The sequence below is a fragment of the Mirounga leonina genome, unplaced genomic scaffold, assembly GCF_011800145.1.
Source record: "Mirounga leonina isolate KUSES-001 unplaced genomic scaffold, KU_Mleo_1.0 Mir_153, whole genome shotgun sequence".
NCBI lineage: Eukaryota > Metazoa > Chordata > Mammalia > Carnivora > Phocidae > Mirounga > Mirounga leonina.
Genome location: NW_023270387.1, coordinates 37,588,400 through 37,608,751, shown reverse-complemented (window position 1 = coordinate 37,608,751; position 20,352 = coordinate 37,588,400). Strand labels below are relative to the sequence as shown.

At 43.2% G+C, this 20,352-nt stretch overlaps 2 protein-coding genes across 2 annotated transcripts in view; both read left to right on the top strand.

The window, feature by feature from the left end:
- The window catches only part of HEPHL1 (hephaestin like 1), a 123,406-nt gene extending 116,531 nt beyond the window's left edge, over positions 1-6,875 (top strand). Inside the window, exons 19-21 of the mRNA XM_035009458.1 lie at positions 5,672-5,834; positions 6,303-6,374; positions 6,469-6,875. Coding sequence (XP_034865349.1) covers positions 5,672-5,834; positions 6,303-6,374; positions 6,469-6,671 — 438 coding nt within the window. The 3' untranslated portion in view covers positions 6,672-6,875. The remainder of the gene's footprint in view (positions 1-5,671; positions 5,835-6,302; positions 6,375-6,468) is intronic.
- Positions 6,876-11,893: 5,018 nt separating this feature from the next.
- PANX1 (pannexin 1) overlaps positions 11,894-20,352 on the top strand; it is a 61,095-nt gene continuing 52,636 nt past the window's right edge. The window contains exon 1 of the mRNA XM_035009373.1: positions 11,894-12,360. Coding sequence (XP_034865264.1) covers positions 12,180-12,360 — 181 coding nt within the window. The 5' untranslated portion in view covers positions 11,894-12,179. The remainder of the gene's footprint in view (positions 12,361-20,352) is intronic.

Genomic DNA, 20,352 nt, shown 5'->3' with positions numbered 1-20,352 from the left:
TTAAAAATATATTAAAAATTTATAAAATTTAATAAAACTATAAAAATCATTCTATACACCTATACAATTATTTTGTATATATATTATATAAACTTTAAAAATTAAAATACAGTTGATATTGAGTAAAATTCCCTCTGTTTAGTGTACAGTTCTGTTTTGGGAAGCACACACAATAGTGTAATCAATGTTGATTAACATCCCCATCACCCCCTCAAATGTCCTTGTTGCACTTTCTAGAGTCAGCTACTTCCTCATGCTTAACCCGTGGCAGCCATTGATATATTTTCTGTCTCTATAGTTTTGCCTTTCCTGAAATGTCATATAAATGGAATCATGCCATCTACAGCATTTTGAAACTGGCTTGTTTCACTTAGTGTAGGCATTTGAATTGCATCCATCTTGTGTGTATATCGGTACTTTGTTTCATTCTATTGTTAAGTAGTATTCCAGTGTATGAATATACTGCAGTTTGTTAATCCATTTTCCCATTGAGGGGCATTTGTGTTCTTTCTGGGTTTTGGTTATTACAAATAAAGTCATTGTAAATATCGGTATACATATTTTCCTGTGAACATAATTTTTTTTTTCCCTTGAGAAAATACCTAGGAGTTGGATTGCCAGACCATGTGATAAGTGTATGCTTAACTTCATAATAAACTGCCAAGGTATTTTCCACAGAGGCAGTACCCTTTTGCATTCCCACCAGAAAGGCATGAGAACATCACCTGTTCCACACCCATATCAACAGTTGGTATCTTCCATTTTTATTTTATTGTTTCTTTGCCATCCTATTAAGTATGTACTGGTAGCTCATTGTTTTTTTTTTTTTTTTTTTAGATTTTATTTATTTATTTATTCATGAGAGACAGAGAGAGAGAGAGAGGCAGAGGGAGAAGCAGGCTTCCCGCGGAGCAGGGAGCCTGATGCGGGACTCGATCCCAGGACCCTGGGATCATGACCTGAGCCGAAGGCAGACGCTTAACCATCTGAGCCACCCAGGCGCCCCTCATTGTTTTTTATTTACATTTTCCAAATGGCTAATGATACTGTGTATCTTTTCATGTGCTTATTTACCATCTGCCATCTGTAAATCTTGGGTGAAGTGTCCAAATCTTATGCCCATTTTTAAATTTTGTTGTTCATTTCTGTATTGTTGAGTTTGAGGGCTTTCTGCATACAAATACTTTACCAGCTACATGATTGCAAATATTTGCTCCCAGTCTGTGGCTTATCTTTTTATTTCCTTAATGTTATCTTTCAAAGAACAGAAAAATCTTCATTCAGATGAAGTACAGTTTATCGTTTTTTCTTTTATGCATCATGCTTTTGGTGTCATATCTGACAAATCTTTGCCTAACTCAAGGTCACAAGGATTTTCTTCAAGCTGTTTTATAGTTCTAGGTGTTCTATTTAGGCATCTGATCCATTTTAACTTTCATATATGGTTCAGGGTTTATTTTTTGCATATGGATGCAGTCATTCCATCACCATTCATTGAAAAGTCTACCCTTTCTCCCACCGTGTCAAAATCATATTGATCATATATATGTGGGTTCATTTCTGGGATGTCTGTTCTATTACAGTGATCTATGTGTGTGTCCTTTCTTGAATACTATCCTGTCTTGATTACTTTAGTGTGATAGTAAGTCTTTAAATCTCATGGTGATTGTTTTAGCTATTCTAGATCTTTGCCTTGCCATATAAATTTTAGAAATAAATTGATTTCGGGCGCCTGGGTGGCTCAGTTGGTTAAGCGACTGCCTTCGGCTCAGGTCATGATCCTGGAGTCCCTGGATCGAGTCCCGCATCAGGCTCCCTGCTCAGCAGGGAGTCTGCTTCTCCCTCTGACCCTCCCCCCTCTCATTCTCTCTCTCTCAAATAATAAATAAAATCTTAAAAAAAAAAAAGATTCTCATCAAAAAAAAAAAAAGAAAGAAATTGATTTCTTGTTGACTTCTATTAAGAAATCCTGCTAGGATTTTGATTGGAATTGCTTTGAATCTGTATATTGGTTTGAGGATAATTGATATCTTAACAATATTAAGTCTTCCAACTCATGAACATGGTATATCTCTATATATATTTAGATTTGCTTTGATTTCTTTCATCAGTGTTTTGTACTTTCAGCGTACAGATCTTTTTTAAAATTTTATTTTATTTAAATTCAATTAGCCAATATATAGTACATCAATAGTTTTTGGTGTAGTGTTCAAGAATCATTAGTTGCTTATAACACCCAGTGCTGATCACATCATGTGCCCTCCTTAATGCCCATCACCCAGTTACCACATCCCCCCCACCTACCTCCCTTTCCACGCCCCTCAGTTTGTTTCCTGGAGTCAAGAGTCTCTCATGGTTTGTCTCCCTTTCTGATTTCTTCCCATTCAGTTTTCCCTCCCTTCCCCTATGATCCTCTGCACTATTTCTTATATTCTACATATGAGTGAAACCATATGATAATTGTGTTTCTCTGACTGACTTATTTCACTTAGCATAATACCCTCCAGTTCCATCCATGTCGATGTAAATGGTAGGTATTCATCCTTTCTGATGGCTGAGTAATATTCCATTGTATATATGAACCACATCTTCTTTATCCATTCATCTGTTGAAGGATATCTCAGCTCCTTCCACAGTTTGGCTATTGTGGATATTACTGCTATGAACATTGGGGTGCAGGTGCCCCTTCTTTTCACTACATCTGTATCTATGGGTAAATGTCCAGTAGTGCAAAAGCTGGGTCATAGGGTAGCTCTACTTTTAACTTCTTGAGGAAACTCGATACTGTTTCTTGAGGAACCTTGATACTGTTTTCCAAGCTTGCATTCCCACCAACAGTGTAAGAGGGTTTCCCTTTCTCCACATCCTTGCCAACATTTGTTGTTCCCTGTCTTGTTAATTTTAGCCATTCTAACTGGTGTGAGGTAGTATCTCAATGTGGTTTTGATTTGTGTTTCCCTGATGATAAGTGATGTAGAACATTTTTTCATGTGTCTGTTGGCCATTTGTATGTCTTCTTTGGAGAAGTGTCTGTTCATGTCTTCTACCCATTTCTTGACTGGATTCTTTGTTTTTTGGGTGTCGAGTTTGAGAAGTTCTTTATAGATCTTGGATACCAGCCCTTTATCTGTTATGTCATTTGCAAATATCTTCTCCCATTCTGTTGGTTGCCTTTTAGTTTTGTTGACTGTTTCCTTTGCTGTGCAGAAGTTTTTATCTTGATGAAGTCCCAGTAGTTCATTTTTGCTTTTGTGTCCCTTGCCTTTAGAGATGTGTCTTGCAAGAAGTTGCTGCAGCTGAGGTCAAAGAGGTTGCTGCCTGTGTTCTCCTCTAGGATTTTGACGGATTCCTGTCTCACATTTAGGTCTTTCATCCATTTTGAGTTTATCTTTGTATATGGTATAAGAGAATGGTCCAGCCTCATTCTTCTGCATGTGGCTGTCCAATTTTCCCAGCACCATTTATTGAAGGGACTGACTGTCTTTTTTCCACTGGATATTCTTTCCTGCTTTGTCAAATATTAGTTGACCATAGAGTTAAGGGTCCATTTCTGGGCTCTCTATTCTGTTCCACTGATCTATCTATGTGTCTATTTTTGTGCCAGTACCATGCTGTCTTGATGATCACAGCTTTGTAATACAGCTTGAAGTCAGGCATTGTGTGGGCCCCCAGCTTTGGTTTTCTTTTTCAACATTCCCCTGGCTATTCAGGGTCTTTTCTGGTTCCATACAAACTTTAAGATTGTTTGTTCCAGCTCTGTGAAAAATGTCGATGGTATTTTGATAGGGGTTGCATTGAATGTGTAGATTGCTCTGGGTAGCATAGATGTTTTAATGATGTTTGTTCTTCCAATCCATGGGCATAGAATGTTTTTCCATCTCAGCATACAGATCTTGCATATATTTTGTTGGATTATTACCTAAGTAATATCATAGGTTTTGGTGATAGTGTAAGTTGTATTGTCTTTATTTCAATTTCTAATTGTTCATTGCCAATATATACAAATATAATTGATTTTTGTATAATTGATCTTGTATCCTACAACTATGCTAAATAGTTCTAGTAGCTTTTTTGTAGATTTTGGGGTGATGGTTTCCTACAATGACAGTCTTCTGTGAGTTGAGATGGTTTTATTTTTTTTATTCCATCTGTATGCCTCTTATTTCTTTTCTTGCCTTATTGTACTGGCTAGGACCGCTAGTATTCGTTGTATCTGAATGGTGAAAGGGAATATCCTTGCCTTAGTCTTAGGGGGAAGTACTCAGTTATTCATAACTGAATATAAAGTTAGCTGTAGGTTTTTTGTAGTTTCTATTAATAAGTGGAAGAAGTTTCTTTCTATTCTTAGTTTGCTGATGGTTTTTATCATGAACAGATGTTAAATTCTATCAAATGCTTTTTCTGAATCTATTGAGATGATCACATTTTTCTTCTTTAGTTTGTCGATGATTTTTTTTTTAATGTATTGGTGATTTACATAGATTGATTTTCAGATATTGAACCAATTTTCAGTCTCAGGATAAATCATACTTTGTCACAATGCATTATCCTTTTTATATATTGCTGGATTCAATTTGCTAGTATTTTTTTAAGGATTTTACACTTATGTTCATGAAGAATATTAGTTGTAGCTTTCTCTTCTCATAAAGTATTAGGGTAATGCATAGGTAAATTATTAGGGTATCAGGGTAATGCTGGCCTCATAAAATGAGTTGGAAGTGGTCTATTCTCTTCTATTTTCTGGTAGGGTTTGTTTAGTATTGGTATTATTTCTTCTTTAAATGTTGGTAGAATTTGCCAATGAAGCCATCTGGACCTGGAGCTTTAATTTATTGGAAAGTCGGAAAGTCTTAATATAATTCCAGTTTCTTTAATAGATAATCTGAATAGTGATCTTAGGAAGTTTTCATCTTAAGGAATTTGTCCATACGATCTAAGTTTTAGAATTCACAGTTATTCATAATATTCCTTTACTATCCTTTTCAATATCTATAAGGTCTCAGTGATGTCCCCTCTTTCATTCCTAATATTTGTAACTTGTGTCTTCCCCCTCCCCCTTGGTCAGTTTGTCTAAGGGTTTGTATTAGTTATTTATTGTTTTATAACAAATTACTCCAAAACTTAGTGGCCTAAAACAACAAACACTAACTGACGGTTTTTCTGGGTCAGAAATCTGGGAGTAGTTTTGCTAGTTGGTTCTGACTCAGCATTTCTCATGAGGCTATAATTAAGATGTCAGCTGGACCTGCAGTCATTAGGTTTGACTGGGACTGGAGAATCCATATCCAAACTCACTCAAAGGGCTATTAACTGAAAGCTTCAGTTCTTCACTACATGGGTATGGCATGGGAGCTGACTTCCCCCAGGGTGAGTGATCCAAGAGAAGAGAGCAAGAGAGAATCTAAGTCTTTTGGAAGTAGAATGCCATCACTTCTGCCATATGCTATTGGTCTCATAGACCAACTCTCATACAATGTGGAAAGGGACTACAAAGGTTATGAATAGCAGGAGGCAGGGATTATTGGGGGCCATTGTGGAGGATGGTTACCACAAGGTTTATCAATCTTATTGACCCGTTCAAAGAACCAGCTTCTGTTTTCTTTGATTTATCTCTATTATTTTTCTACTCTCAGTTTTATTGATTTCTGCTCTTATTACCTTCTTTCTGCAGATAGATAAGTCTTACCGAGAAGACGTGTATGATCTTTTTCCTGGGACATTCCAAACCATTGAGCTGTTTGCAGATCACCCAGGGACATGGCTGTTACACTGTCATGTGTCTGACCACATCCATGCTGGCATGGAGACAACTTACACAGTCCTTCGGAACATAGGTACTGTTTTCTGTCAGCGATGATGGGTGATAGCACCAGGCTTCCCATAGGCCCTGAAAATAGAGGGCTCAAGAGCCCCCAAGGGCTCAGAGTCAAGTAAGAGAGGCAGACATATAAATAGTAACTATAATAGAATATGATACATGCCAACATAGAGTGCAGAGTACAGGGCTCAGTGGCAGCAGTAGGAGGTAATGGTTAACAGTGTGGGGATATGAGCAAACATTCTAGAGGCTCTAATGCTTCAGATGGATCTTAATGGGTTAGCAGAAGCTTTAAAGGTAGATGGGGAAAGGATAGCATGTGTATGGGTATGAAGTAGAACAGTGAGAATTTAAGAAAGACCTGCAGATACAAATGGGATAAAGTCCTCATTGGTAAAATGACGTAACCCTTGAAATAACTCATGTCATGAAAAGAATCTACTTCTGTTGTTTATAAAAAAATCAACTTGTCATCTTTGTCCAGACAACAGGATCCCTTACTCCACCAAGTCTCCATCTGGTGGAGCGTCCCGCCCAGCCACAGTGCCCTCCAATGGTAACGATACCCTCCCCGAATCCCGCATGTGAATGGTCAGTGTTCACTCCCTAGGGAAAGGCAGAGGACTGACACCTCACTTTTCTTTTCACAGAAGAACCTGGCAAAGAGCAGCTCTATTTCTTTGGCAAGAATCTGGGTCCTAGGGGAGCCAAAGCAGTCTTGGTCATCCTCTTCATCATTGGACTCCTCCTCCTGATCTCCACAGTGATTCTCTCCATCAGACTGCAGTCTGCAAGGAAGCAGGTTGCATACCAGGAAGTCCAGTCCTGCACACTCCCCACGGATGCTCTGTGAACCAGCTGGTCTTCCTCAGCAAGGAAACTGGACAAGGCATCGTTCATCAAGAAAGGTTTACATTATATCCTGGATCAGGCTCTGATCCTTCAGAACACAACCAAAGCAATTTGCTTTTACTTATTTTTTAATGGGCTGTGAATAATCCTCAGGTATAAAATACAGAAAGAACAGGTGTGTCTGAGAAAACACAGTCTGTTCTCTGAATGAATTTGCTGAGGTGGGGAAACCCTCTGAAAGATATCTTTATTTTCCTTTTTTTTTTTTTTTTTTTTTTTGTAATTCTTAGATTAGACGGTGCTTCCTCAGCTAACTCTCCAAGTTTCCAGATGGACGACTTTGAGAGTTATACTGCCTCGGACACCTAACTGAAATGGCTCTGATTTTTCAACACTGTTATGTAAGATGTTTCCCTTAGTCGTTCCAGGGAAAATAACTTTCTGAGGAGTTCATGGAAATGTCTAAATCAGTATCTGCTGATAGAATTTGACCAAATGAAGTTTTTGGAGCTTTAGCCAGCTCTCCTGGCCTTTTCCACTTTAATATAAATAGCCTGTGTCCTGTTTGCTACAGAAGGCGAAGTTACCAGCATAAAAAAAAATTCCTGCTGTTTTTATGCAAACCAGTAGAGATACTTTAATGTTTACAACTCACTTCATGTTCTGTGTTTTTACAATGTTTCCATGGCAACGTTGTTGGTTTTTTTTCCCCAAAAAAATCATCTAGAGAATTTGTATTTGTATTTTAGAACGTGGAGGGCCGGAAGCTATAAAAGAGCAGGATAGGTTCTCCCATTGTGAGGCAGAGACTCCCTAAAAGTTTAGTAGGAGCTCCTGTGTGAGGGAAGCTTTGAAGAAGGCGAATCTGGACTTGAGCCTTGAGTCTGATTTTTCATTCACCTAGCAGGATCTTTCCAAGTCTGCATCTTCTAGGAAATAAAAACAGTCTCATCATGTGAGCAACACCAGGAAGAATTCATCAGTGCAGCTGACTGGTGGGGAGAAGAGATCTCACAAAATTCTTCATTCCATGCCTCTTAAAGACAGCCCTTTGTGGGAGGAAGGGAAAAAAAAAAAAAGAGAGAGAGAGAAAAGGCTAGAAAAGAGAGAGTCCCAGTGACAAGTTTTAAATCATTAAATCGGCTTTGAAAACATGCATTACAGTTTTCAAGGCTCAAATGTAAAAATAAAGGCAATCCATACTCTCTGTATACATGCCTAAACATTAGGTTAAGATTGATAAAAGCAACTTTGCTTATTACTAGACTTGAGAAATTGCCCTTAACTCAGGGCAAGATGCCCTGCGATGCCAATGTCAATGCCAGATGAGTGATATCAGTACATCTGCCTTGGCAGATCATTTGAATGTCCAGATGAGCAAGTAGGACCTAAAAAAATAACTCTGGTGGAGGGATCTTTCATACTTTCTCATCTTCATCTTGGTGAGGGGAAATGGGTAATTTGATAGCAGTTATAGTATTACATAAACCAGGATGCGAATGCTAATAGTTCTGTTCTTAGTTTGCTTGAATGTCATATCAAACAGTGTACCCAAAGGATTTTGAATTCCAGCCTGCTAACCACTGATAATGTGATTTTGTAGTATGTGCTCTATGGTTTTCATACATGTGTAGGCTGTATAATTTCATAATAATAATTATGATAAATGCCTTATTTATAACTCACCTAGACAACAAATTAGTTTTTTTCCTTTTCTCTTAGTCTATTTTTTTTAATGAAAATGAAACCATAAAGTAGTTTGATTACACCATTTCTCTTTTTAATAAAGTTTCACAGATTATGAGATGGCTATTTGCATTTTTTTCACTACTACCCTATCACTAGACCTAGGGCGGGGGGTTGGTGAAAGGAGAATTGTCTTTTAGATATTTAGCAACTATCCTAGTTATATACCTGCTAAAGGAAATGAAACAAAATAACAATACGTCTCCCAAAGAATAGGACTCTCCTCAAACATTATTTCCTCAAATGTACCATACTTCTTTCTCTGCCTCAGTCCTTTGAGAAAATCAATTACAATTAGATACATCTCCTGTTACAATGGAAGAAGTGTCCCTGCTCCTAGCAGAGCAGTCTCTTACTTGGCTCTGGACTAACCCTTCTTGCTCTCTCAAGGACTTCATTCCCTCAGTGTTCAGCTTTGTCTAGTGCATGAAGTCATCAGCAGCACCCACCATTAAAAAACAAACAAACAAACAGAGGGCTGTGGTCCTGAACTTCATAACCCTCTCTAACCCAGTTTCTCTGTTCCCTTCAGAGCAGAACTTTTTGTCTGTACCACCTCACCTCATGAATTCCTCACCCCATTCCAGTGACTTCCAGTCCAGTGTGCCTTGCTCCCACCTCCCAGTCTGCTGTTGTCAAAATCAACAACCATGATGCTATTTCCAGGGGCTTCTTCCCCATCTTGATCTCACTCAACCTATTCACAACAATTGACAGCTCCTTCCTTCAAAACACCTCACAGTCCCTTAGCTCTTCAGCATGACCCTTTGCCAGCCTTCCTTCTTCAGTTGTTCTTCCTTCTCAGTCTCTTGCTAGTTCCTTCTCTCCCATCTAACTTAAGTGTTGGCATGCCTCAGAGCTTGACACTGGGCCCTCTTCTCTTTTCTGGGCCTCTGGGGTAGGCTGAATAATGTCCCCAAAGATTTTGTGTCCTTATCCCTGAACCTGTGTTACTTCTTTATATGGCAAAAAGGACTTTGCAAGTATGATTAAGTGAAGGATCCTGAGACGGACTACTCAGGTTGTCCATAAATAAAAGTCACAGTGCCCTTCTAAAAGAGAGGCAGAGGGAGGTTTGACTACAGAAAAAGGCCATGTGACAACTGAAGTAGGACACTATGCCACGGCTTTGGAGATGGAGGAAGGGGCCACAAGCCAGGGAATGCTGCTCTAAAACCTGGAAAAGGCAAGGGAACAGATTTTCCCCCAGAGCCTCCAGAGGGAGCTTGACCCTATGGGCATCTTGTATTCCATTAAACATGATTTTGGATTTAAGAGTTCCAGAACTGTTAGAGAATACACGGGAGCCATCAAGTTTGTGGTCATTTTTTTACAGCCCTCTTCATACCTTATTTCATCTACTTCACTTTTAATTATATCCAAACTCCTTACGTTGGTCTCGGGCCCAGCCTGAGTTGGCCCATGCCCACCTCTCCTCATCTCCAACTCTTCTTTTCTCTAGCTTTGATCAGTTCTTGTGTCCTGCTAGTTCTTTTCTGCCTCAGGACCTTTGCACATGCTGCTCTCTATGCCTGGAGTACTCTTCCTCTCCAGCACTATCATTCCCCTTCCTACCTTTCCTAGCTCATCTGTGAGCTCACCACACTGCCCTCTGTTATTTCCTATCTTCATTATTTTCCTTTGTAGCACTTATCACAAGACATGACCATTTTATCCTTCTGTTGGTTTGATTTTCTTCTGCCTCTTTGACTGCAATATAGGCTTCATGGAAGCAAAGACCCCTGACCTTTTTTTGTTCATCGCTGCATCCCCAGCACAGACCACATTGCAGATATATAATAGTTGCTCAGCAAATATTACTTGAATGAATGTGTAAGCAGAATAGACAGTGTAGTGGGCTGGACTATTCTGACTTCGACTATTTCAGTTGCAAAAAGTCTCATATTCAAATGTCAAATGTCAAGGGTCTGAAACAAACAGATTCTGGGACAGTGGCTGTGAGGTCCACAGCTGCTTTGGCTTCCTTCTAATAAATGACACTGGGCAGGGAGGACATGGGAGGAGCATGTATTATTCAATCCCTAAATGCACTTTACAATTAGGAAAAAAAGGTCATCAAATGTAAGGAAAGTCTAAGAAACTGTCACAGCTAAGAGGAGCTAAGGAGACATGATAACTAAACACAATGTGGCATCCTAGATGGGATCCTAGAACAGAAAACAAAAAGATACGACGTAAACATTAAGGAGATATGAATAAGCTAGATTTTACTATTAATGAAATTATGTATTAATGTATTGATATTAATGTAATCTGATCAACCATCAGATTTTGTATATTTAGGAGAGAGAAGCAAGTGAATTTGGAAATTGGTTATGGCAGCTGGGAGAAACGGAAGCGTTAAAGATGGTGCTGGAGGCTTCTGGCTTGGCTATATGAGTGGATGGTGGTGCACTCAGCCAGATAGGGAAGACTGGAGTTCAGCTGGAGAGGAAGATGACCGCAGGCCTGGCCATTATGAGTCCGAAGTCCTGTGAGCCATCCCAGTGCAGAGCTGTGTAAACTGTCGGATGAGTGTTCAGAGGTCAAGGTCTGAGGGACTCGAGGGCAGACGGAGGAGGCTAGCCTGCGCCCGTCCAGGTACAAAGGGCAGAGAAGGCAGCCCAGCCCAAGGAGCCCTCCTATTTAAAGGTCCTGTCAGCCGCAAACGTGGTCGGCTGGAGCATCTCCTCCTGTTTCTCATGCTCCACTTCCTGTAAGTGGCTCAGAAGCAGCTGTCTGCAGCCCCCAATCCCACCCCCCCGCGGACAGCCCGGGGCCGGCTCCCGCACCAAGCCTCGGCCGGCTGGGAAGGCCGGAAGAAAAGCGCGGATCCGGCCAGCGATAACTGAAGTGTGAGACCCTGGCGCACGCAGGGCTCCCACAGCCCTCGCGCCTCCACTCACGCAAGCTCCTGGAAGGATCCACAGTCCCCTCTTCTACACCATTCGAACGGCTTTTATGGCAGCCGTTGCCCTTTGAAGCGTTCGCAGCTCCTTTTAAGCCGATTCCGCCCTATAGAACTGTTGGGAGTGGGGCGTAAAGGAGGACCCTTCTGTCTACACGGTGAGAGGTCGCTTTCGGAAATGATTTCAAAAATCCCGGTCGAGGAACAGGGGAGGCTGAGGCCGAGAGGGGGCGCGAGTATTGCCGAGGTACCGCTCGGTGGGAAGGTCCCCCTGCCGAGGTGAATCCCGGGGTCCCTGCACGCTGCCGCGCCCACCCCGCTCGCGTCAGTGCGGTTTCCGGCAACTCCACGCGCCCGGGCTCTCGCGCTCGCCCAGGGCTCCGGAAGAGCGCGGCCGGGCGTGCGGAGCGCGCGGGCGGGCCGGGGGGGCGGCTTCGGGGCCCGGGGCGGGGCGGAGGGGTCGCGGGAGCGCCTGGTTCTCGCGCCTGCGGACGCGCGCGAGGCGGGGGAGCGCCGGGCGGCGCGCGCAGCCCGGGGACCTGTACGGGGCGAGCGCGCGGGGGCGGGCCTGCGCCCAGCCGGCGGCGGACGAGCGAGCGCGAGAGCTCCTGCGCCCGGGCGCACGGCGGGAGCGCCGGCGGTGCTGTGGCTCGCCGGGAGCCGGGAACCCCGACACACAAAGGCTGGTGGGATGCGTGAGCAACCCGGGAGCCGGGAAAGGGAAAGCGAAAGCCGCGGGCGCGGCAGGTGACGGCGAAGGCGCCGCGCAGTCCTCCCGACGCCGGCGGTGCCCGGGCCTGCCCTCCTGGGCCTGCCCTCCTGGGCCTGTCGGGCTGAACCCAGCGCGCCGCAGCCATGGCTATCGCCCACCTGGCCACCGAGTACGTGTTCTCGGACTTCTTGCTGAAGGAGCCCTCGGAGCCCAAGTTCAAGGGGCTGCGGCTGGAGCTGGCCGTGGATAAGATGGTCACGTGCATCGCCGTGGGTCTGCCCCTGCTGCTCATCTCCCTGGCCTTCGCGCAGGAAATCTCGATCGGTAAGGCCCGGGCCGGAGGGGCGGGGTGGGGCCGGCCGGCGTGAGCCGGCGTTATTCCAGGTGCCCGGGTCTGGTGGGAAGTGATTTTACTGCGCGCCCCTGGAAGCCCACTCGGCTGCGATGGGCGTGAACCTTGGGAAGAAAGGGAGCCCCGGTTTTATGGCCTGAAGTATTCTTTGCCCACGTGGTTCATTTTATACCCCTGTGGATCCTGCCTGCATCCCTACTGCTCAGTTCTTCTGTCTGCTCCCCACGGATCCTGAGTGTGGCGTGGCGTTTGTGTCCGCCTCTTAGGACCGGCGCCCTTGCCATCAGATTTGTCGAAAACAGTGGTCTCCTATTCCCTTTCCCTCACCCCTACATTTGTGTAATTACCTACAGAGAAGTTCCTGAGTGGCTGAATGGAGGATTGAAGAAAAGTACTCCCTGAAATGTGTTCTCCCTTCATCACCTTACATTGAGTTGATACTGACTGAGACTGGTTCTGCAGGGTTGTGAATGATGGGAAATGACTGCACTTGGCGGGCATTAGAGGGATACCAGAATCCTCCACCCGGACAGCCTTGTTATGAACATGGGATGAACAAGTCCCCTTCGTGTAGACTAGTGTTTACTCATGATAACACTTCCGATGTGCGATAGTGTTTGGGGCAGGATCACGTGGCTAATAAGACTCCGGGCTTCCTCATCAGCTGTTCTGACTTACAGCACAGGAGAGGATGCTTATGAGTCAAGAGGACAGCTAGAGACTGTTCACTAGGGGAGAAGAGAGGCTGGTGGGGCTGGACCTTGGGGAAAGCTTATATGAGAAACTGTGCTGGCCCTGAGCCCTGGAGCACGGGTGGGATTTGGATAAGCAGAGGTGAGACCTTTGCTAAGATTTTGAGATCGCAGAGAATGTTACATGTTCCTGGAAGGAGAGAGATAGTGACCGTCCCCTGCTGAGGCAGGAGAGTTAGTCACAGTTCTTGGGATATGAGCATGAATATGGGTCCAGTCCGTTAGAACAGAGGAGTACAGACTTGATGGTTTTAAAAGTGCAAAGTTATTGTTTGAGCAGAGGATGGACCATTACTTAATAAACCTGATGGTAGCATGGAGGGTCTAGGGTCAAGGAGGGGAATTGGAGCTAGGGAGACCAGATGCCAGACGATGGGGCATTAACTGAGGTCTTGTGCATACGTGGGGGCCAAGACTTGAAGGGAAAGGATGGGAGATGATTTCTAAGAGATGAAGGAGCAATAAGGGGCACCTGGGTACCTAGTTCTTAATAGGTCATGAAGGGCAGATATTGACCAGAGTTGTTGTTGGAAAGGCTACAGACCTGAGTGACTGGAAAATGGTGGTGCACTCAGAGGGGAGGAACAGAGGGAGAAGGAGACAGTATCTTAAGCAGACTCCCCACTGAGCGCAGAGCCCAGTGTGGGGCTCGATCTCATGACCCTGAGATCACCACCTGAGCTGAAATCAAGAGTCGGAGGCCTGAGCCACCCAAGCGCCCTGAGAATGGTGGTATTCTTGATGGGAATAGTGAAGTTGCAGGAGGAGTTGGTTAGAAAAGGGTTATGGTGAGCTTGATTTTGTGATCTACAGCACTAAGTTGTTCAACTTGGCAGGAAGTTGCCAAGTTCATTGTGGAAAATAAGTGATCAGTTTTTTCGTCTTTGGGCAGGCAGAGTCATGGGGTTTCATTCGGCCTTCCAGATGGCCAGGAGTTGGGACTTCCAGTAGAAAGGAAAACCACCAAGTAGCTTGGGTCCTGGAGAGTCTCCCCCGTCAGCAGATGTTCCTTGAGTACCAGCTGTGGGCTGGAGCCAGTGCTAGGCACCATGGCCCAGGAATAAATGAGGCATAGTCCCCGTCATGGAGAAGCAGCAGTCTTGGGCATCTGATGCCAGGAGGAGGGAGTTGGTTACCCTCCGTGATCAAACTTAATGTCTACCCCGCATAGTAGAGGGATTCTGGAGGCAGAAGCACTCTCGACACATTCAAGTTGATGGGCTGCTGGAGAGGCATTTGGTTGGCATTGGGAATGGGTTTATCCAGCAGGAGTCTGAGCTTATGCTATGCGCAGAGAGCACTGCTGTGTGTTGAGTGGGACATGAAAGGAGTTTGAGGCATGGTCTTCTTCCCACCCTGCGAGAGTTTACCACCCATCTGGGCACTAGGATAGATGTGCTGACAGGTGACATTCAGCAGCATGTGGTTCAGTGACAGGACAGTGTCAAGCTCTGAGCACCCAGCAGGTAAAAGTTGGCAGGGACTTGGGTGATGCTGTGGAGCAGACTCCCCTTCTTCTCAAGTGCTTCAGACTTCTGAGGGGAGGGCAGGCATGTGGGATGACCCAGCTGCACTGGGGAAGACCTGTCAGGTTGAGTACTCATTAGATAATGCCAGAAAGAAAGATATTAGGGAGGAGAAGAGAGGTACATAAATTAATGCATGGAGTCAGTACAATGGAGTCATGTCAGGGAGCATTAAATTTTGTGCAGTTTCAGCTTTTGTGTGAAAGCAAGAACAAGCCGAGCGATTAAGGAGAATAACAATGGAGAGAGAGAGTGATTTAAATGGAGCGCACCCACCACTTCAATCAGGAGCACTGCCCCTGAAAGAGGGTGAGATGGGCCTGCACACTTAAAACGTGGCTTCATCCTCCCTCTGATAAGTACGCCCAACCTTGCTGGTGCCTGGAATATTCTTTCATGGTTGTACTTTGCACATTGCATTATAACTTGTTCATGTGGCCCCCTTACTTACGAGATACTTCTTCTATTGATCACTAGAAGCTGGTGTCTTGTACGGCACGTGGAAGCCCCTCTATAAGGTTTGCTGAGTGAATGAAAGGTGACAGGTTTTGGCATCATCAGACGTCTGTTGAGCCCAGCGTGCATGATGCTGTTCTTGGCAGTGGGGCAGCGGGACACTTGTAAGACGTAGACCCCGCCCCTTGGAAGGTGGTTGAGCAGAGAAGAGGGTCATAACCTCCTCACACAGGATTCATGGAATCTGGGCGGGGTCAGAGGTGTGCAGCCGGGTGCAATAGAAAGCAGAGGGAGGGGTTGCTTCTGACTCGGGGTAACAGCCCCGGGCTCAGGGCAGGGAAGGGTTGAAACTGAACTCTGAAGAAGGGTTCCAGATGTATGGAGCAGTGCGAGCCCAAGCAGGGAGGCATGGATGCTGTGTGGCTGTGGGAGCTTTTTTTTTTTTTTTTAATTAAGTATTTTTTTTATTCTTATGTTAATCCCCATACATTACATCATTAGTTTTAGATGAAGTGTTCCATGATTCATTGTTTGTGCACAAAACCCAGTGCTCCATGCAGAATGTGCCCTCCTCAATACCCACCACCAGGCTAACCCATCCTCCCACCTCCCTCCCCTCTAGAACCCTGTTTGTTTTTCAGAGTCCATCGTCTCTTATGGTTCGTCTACCCCTCCGATTTCCCCCGCTTCATTCTTCCCCTCCCGCTACCTTCTTCTTCTTCTTTTTTTTTCTTAACATATATTGCATTATTTGTTTCAGAGGTACAAATCTGAGATTCAACAGTCTTGCACAATTCACAGCGCTTCCCAGAGCACATAACCTCCCCAGTGTCTATCACCCAGTCACCCCATCCCTTCCACCCCACCCGCCACTCCAACAACACTCAGTTTGTTTCCTGCGATTAAGAATTCCTCATATCAGTGAGATCATATGATACATGTCTTTCTCTGTTTGACTTATTTCACTCAACATAATACCCTCCAGTTCCATCCACGTCATTGCAAATGGCAAGATCTCATTCCTTTTGATGGCTGCATAATATTCCATTGTATATATATACCACATCTTCTTTAACATTCATCTGTCGATGGACATCTTGGCTCTTTCCACAGTTTGGCTATTGTGGACATTGCTGCTATAAACATCGGGGTGCACATACCCCTTCGGATCCCTACATTTGTATCTTTGGGGTAAATACCCAGTAGTGCAATTCCTGGATCATATGGTAGCTCTATTTTCAACTTTTTGAGGAACCTCCATACAGTTTTCCAGAGTGGCTGCACCAGCTTGCATTCCCACCAACAACGTAGGAGGGTTCCCCTTTCTCCTCATCCCCGCCAACATCTGTTGTTTCCTGACTTGTTAATTTTAGCCATTCTAACTGGTGTGAGGTGGTATCTCATTGAGGTTTTGATTTGGATTTCCCTGATGCTGAGCAATGTTGAACACATTTTCATGTGTCTGTTGGCCATTTGGATGTCTTCTTTGGAAAAATGTCTGTTCATGTCTTCTGCCCATTTCTTGATTGGATTCTTTGTTCTTTGGGTTTTGAGTTTGATGAGTTCTTTATAGATTTTGGATACTAGCCCTTTATCTGATATGTCATTTGTAAATATCTTCTCCCATTCTGTCGGTTGTCTTTTGGTTTTGTTGACTGTTTGCTTTGCAAAAGCTTTTTATCTTGATGAAGTCTCAATAGTTCATATTTGCCCTTGCTTCCATTGCCTTTGGCAATGTTTCTAGGAAGAAGTTGCTTCGGCTGAGGTCGAAGAGGTTGCTGCCTGTGTTCTCCTTTAGGATGTTGATGGACTCCTGTCTCACATTGAGGTCTTTCAACCATTTGGAGTCTATTTTTGTGTGTGGTGTAAGGAAATGGTCCAGTTTCATTCTTCTGCATGTGGCTATCCAATTTTCCCAACACCATTTGTTGAAGAGACTGTCTTTGTTCCATTGGACATTCTTTCCTGCTTTGTCAAAGATTAGTTGACCATAGAGTTGAGGGTCCATTTCTGGGCTCTCTATTCTGTTCCATTGATCTATGTGTCTGTTTTTGTGCCAGTACCATGCTGTCTTGATGATGACAGCTTTGTAATAGAGCTGGAAGTCCGGAATTGTGATGCCGCCGGCTTTGCTTTTCTTTTTCAACATTCCTCTGGCTATGCGGGGTATTTTCTGGTTCCATACAAATTTTAGGATGTTTTGTTCCATTTCTTTGAAAAAAGTGGATGGTATTTTGATGGGGAGTGCATTGAATGTGTAGATTGCTCTAGGTAGCATAGACATCTTCACAATATTTGTTCTTCCAATCCATGAGCCTGGAACGTTTTTCCATTTCTTTGTGTCTTCCTCAATTTCTTTCATGAGTATTTTATAGGTTTCTGAGTACAGATCCTTTGCCTCTTTGGTTAGATTTATGCCTAGGTATCTTATGGTTTTGGGTGCCATTGTAAATGGGATCGACTCCTTAATTTCTCTTTCTTCTGTCTTGTTGTTGGTGTATAGGAATGCCACTGACTTCTGTGCATTGATTTTATATCCTGCCACTTTACTGAATTCCTGTATGAGTTCTAGCAGTTTTGGGGTGGAGTCTTTGGGGTTTTCCACATAAAGTATCATATCATCTGCAAAGAGTGAGAGTTTGACTTCTTCTTTGCCAATTTGGATGCCTTTGATTTCTTTTTGTTGTCTGATTGCTGCGGCTAGGACTTCCAATACTATGTTGAATAGCAGTGGTGATAGTGGACATTCCTGCCGCGTTCCTGACCTGAGGGGGAAGGCTCTCAGTTTTTCCCCATTGAGAATGATATTCATAGATGGCTTTTATGATATTGAGGTGTGTACCCTCTATCCCTATACTCTGAAGAGTTTTGATCAAGAAAGGATGCTGTACTTTGTCAAAAGCTTTTTCTGCATCTATTGAGAGGATCATATGATTCTTGTTTTTTCTTTTGTTAATGTATTGTATCACATTGATTGATTTGCAGATGTTGAACCAACCTTGCAGCCCAGGGATAAATCCCACTTGGTCATGGTGAATAATCCTTTTAATGTACTGTTGGATCCTATTGGCTAGTATTTTGGTGAGAATTTTTGCATCCATGTTCATCAGGGATATTGGTCTGTAATTCTCTTTTTGATGGGGTCTTTGTCTGGTTTTGGGATCAAGGTAATGCTGGCCTCATAAAATGAGTTTGGAAGTTTTCCTTCCGTTTCTATTTTTTGGAACAGTTTCAGAAGAATAGGTATTAATTCTTCTTGAAATGTTTGGTAGAATTCCCCTGGGAAGCCATCTGGCCCTGGGCTTTTGTTTTTTGGGAGATTTTTGATGACTGCTTCAATTTCCTTAGTGGTTATAGGTCTGTTCAGGTTTTCTATTTCATCCTGGTTCAGTTTTGGTAGTTGATACATCTCTAGGAATGCATCCATCTCTTCCAGGTTATCTAATTTGCTGGCATAGAGTTGCTCATAATATGTTCTTATAATTGTTTGTATTTCTTGGGTGTTGGTTGTGATCTCTCCTCTTTCATTCATGATTTTGTTGATTTGGGTCATTTCTCTTCTCTTTTTGATAAGTCTGGCCAGGGGTTTATCAATCTTGTTAATTCTTTCAAAGAACCAGCTCCTAGTTTCGTTGATCTGTTCTACTGTTCTTTTGGTTTCTATTTCATTGATTTCTGCTCTGATCTTTATTATTTCTCTTCTCCTGCTGGGTTTAGGCTTTCTTTGCTGTTCTTTCTCCAGCTCCTTTAGGTGGAGGGTTAGGTTGTGTACTTGAGACCTTTCTTGTTTCTTGAGAAAGGCTTGTATTGCTATATACTTTCCTCTTAGGACTGCCTTTGCTGTGTCCCAAAGATTTTGAACAGTTGTGTTTTCATTTTCATTGGTTTCCATGTATTTTTTTGATTCTTCTTTAATTTCCTGGTTGACCCATTCATTCTTCAGTAGGATCCTCTTTAGCCTCCATTTATTTGAGTTCTTTCCGACTTTCCTCTTGTGATTGAGTTCTAGTTTCAAAGCATTGTGGTCTGAAAATAGGCAGGGAATGATCCCAATCTTTTGGTACTGGTTGAGACCTGATTTATGACCTAGGATGTGATGGAGAATGTTCCATGGGCACTAGAGAAGAATGTGTATTCCGTTGCTTTGGAGTGGAATGTTCTGAATATGTCTGTGAAGTCCATTTGGTCCAGTGTGTCATTTAAAGTCTTTATTTCCTTGTTGCTCTTTTGCTTAGACGATCTGTCCATTTCAGTGAGGGGGATGTTAAAGTCCCCCACTATTATTGTATTGTTGTCAATGTGTTTCTTTGCTTTTGTTATTAATTGCCTTATATAATTGGCTGCTCCCATGTTAGGGGCGTAGATATTTATAATTGTTAGATCTTCTTGTTGGATAGATCCTTTAAGTAGGATATAGTGTCCTTCCTCATCTCTTATTACAGTCTTTGGTTTAAAATCTAATTTGTCTGATATAAGGATTGCCAGCCCAGCTTTCTTTTGGTGTCCATTAGCATGGTAAATGGTTTTCCACCCCCTCACTTTCAATCTGGGGGTGTCTTTGGGTCTAAAATGAGTCTCTTGCAGACAGCATATCGATGGGTCTTGTTTTTTAATCCATTCTGTTAGCCTGTGTCTTTTGATTGGGGCATTTAGCCCATTTACATTCAGGGTAACTATTGAAAGATAGGAATTTAGTGCCATTGTATTGCCTGTAAGGTGACTGTTACTGTATATTGTCTGTGTTCCTTTCTGGTCTATGTTGCTTTTAGGCTCTCTCTTTGCTTAAGAGGACCCCTTTCAAGATTTCCTGTAGGGCTGGTTTTGTGTTTGCAAATTCCTTTAGTTTTTGTTTGTCCTGGAAGCTTTTTATCTCTCCTTCAATTTTCAATGATAGCCTAGCTGGATAGAGTATTCTTGGCTGCATATTTTTCTCATTTAGTGCTCTGAATATATCCTGCCAGTCCTTTCTGGCCTGCCAGGTCTCTGTGGATAGGTCTGTTGCCAATCTAATGTTTCTGCCATTGTAGGTTACATATCTCTTCTCCCGAGCTGCTTTCAGGATTTTCTCTTTGTCTATGAGACTCGTAAGTTTTACTATTAGATGTCGGGGTGTTGACCTATTTTTATTGATTTTGAGAGGGGTTCTCTGTGCTTCCTGGATTTTCATGCCTGTTTCTTTCCCCAAATTAGGGAAGTTCTCTGCTATAATTTGCTCCATTATACCTTCTGC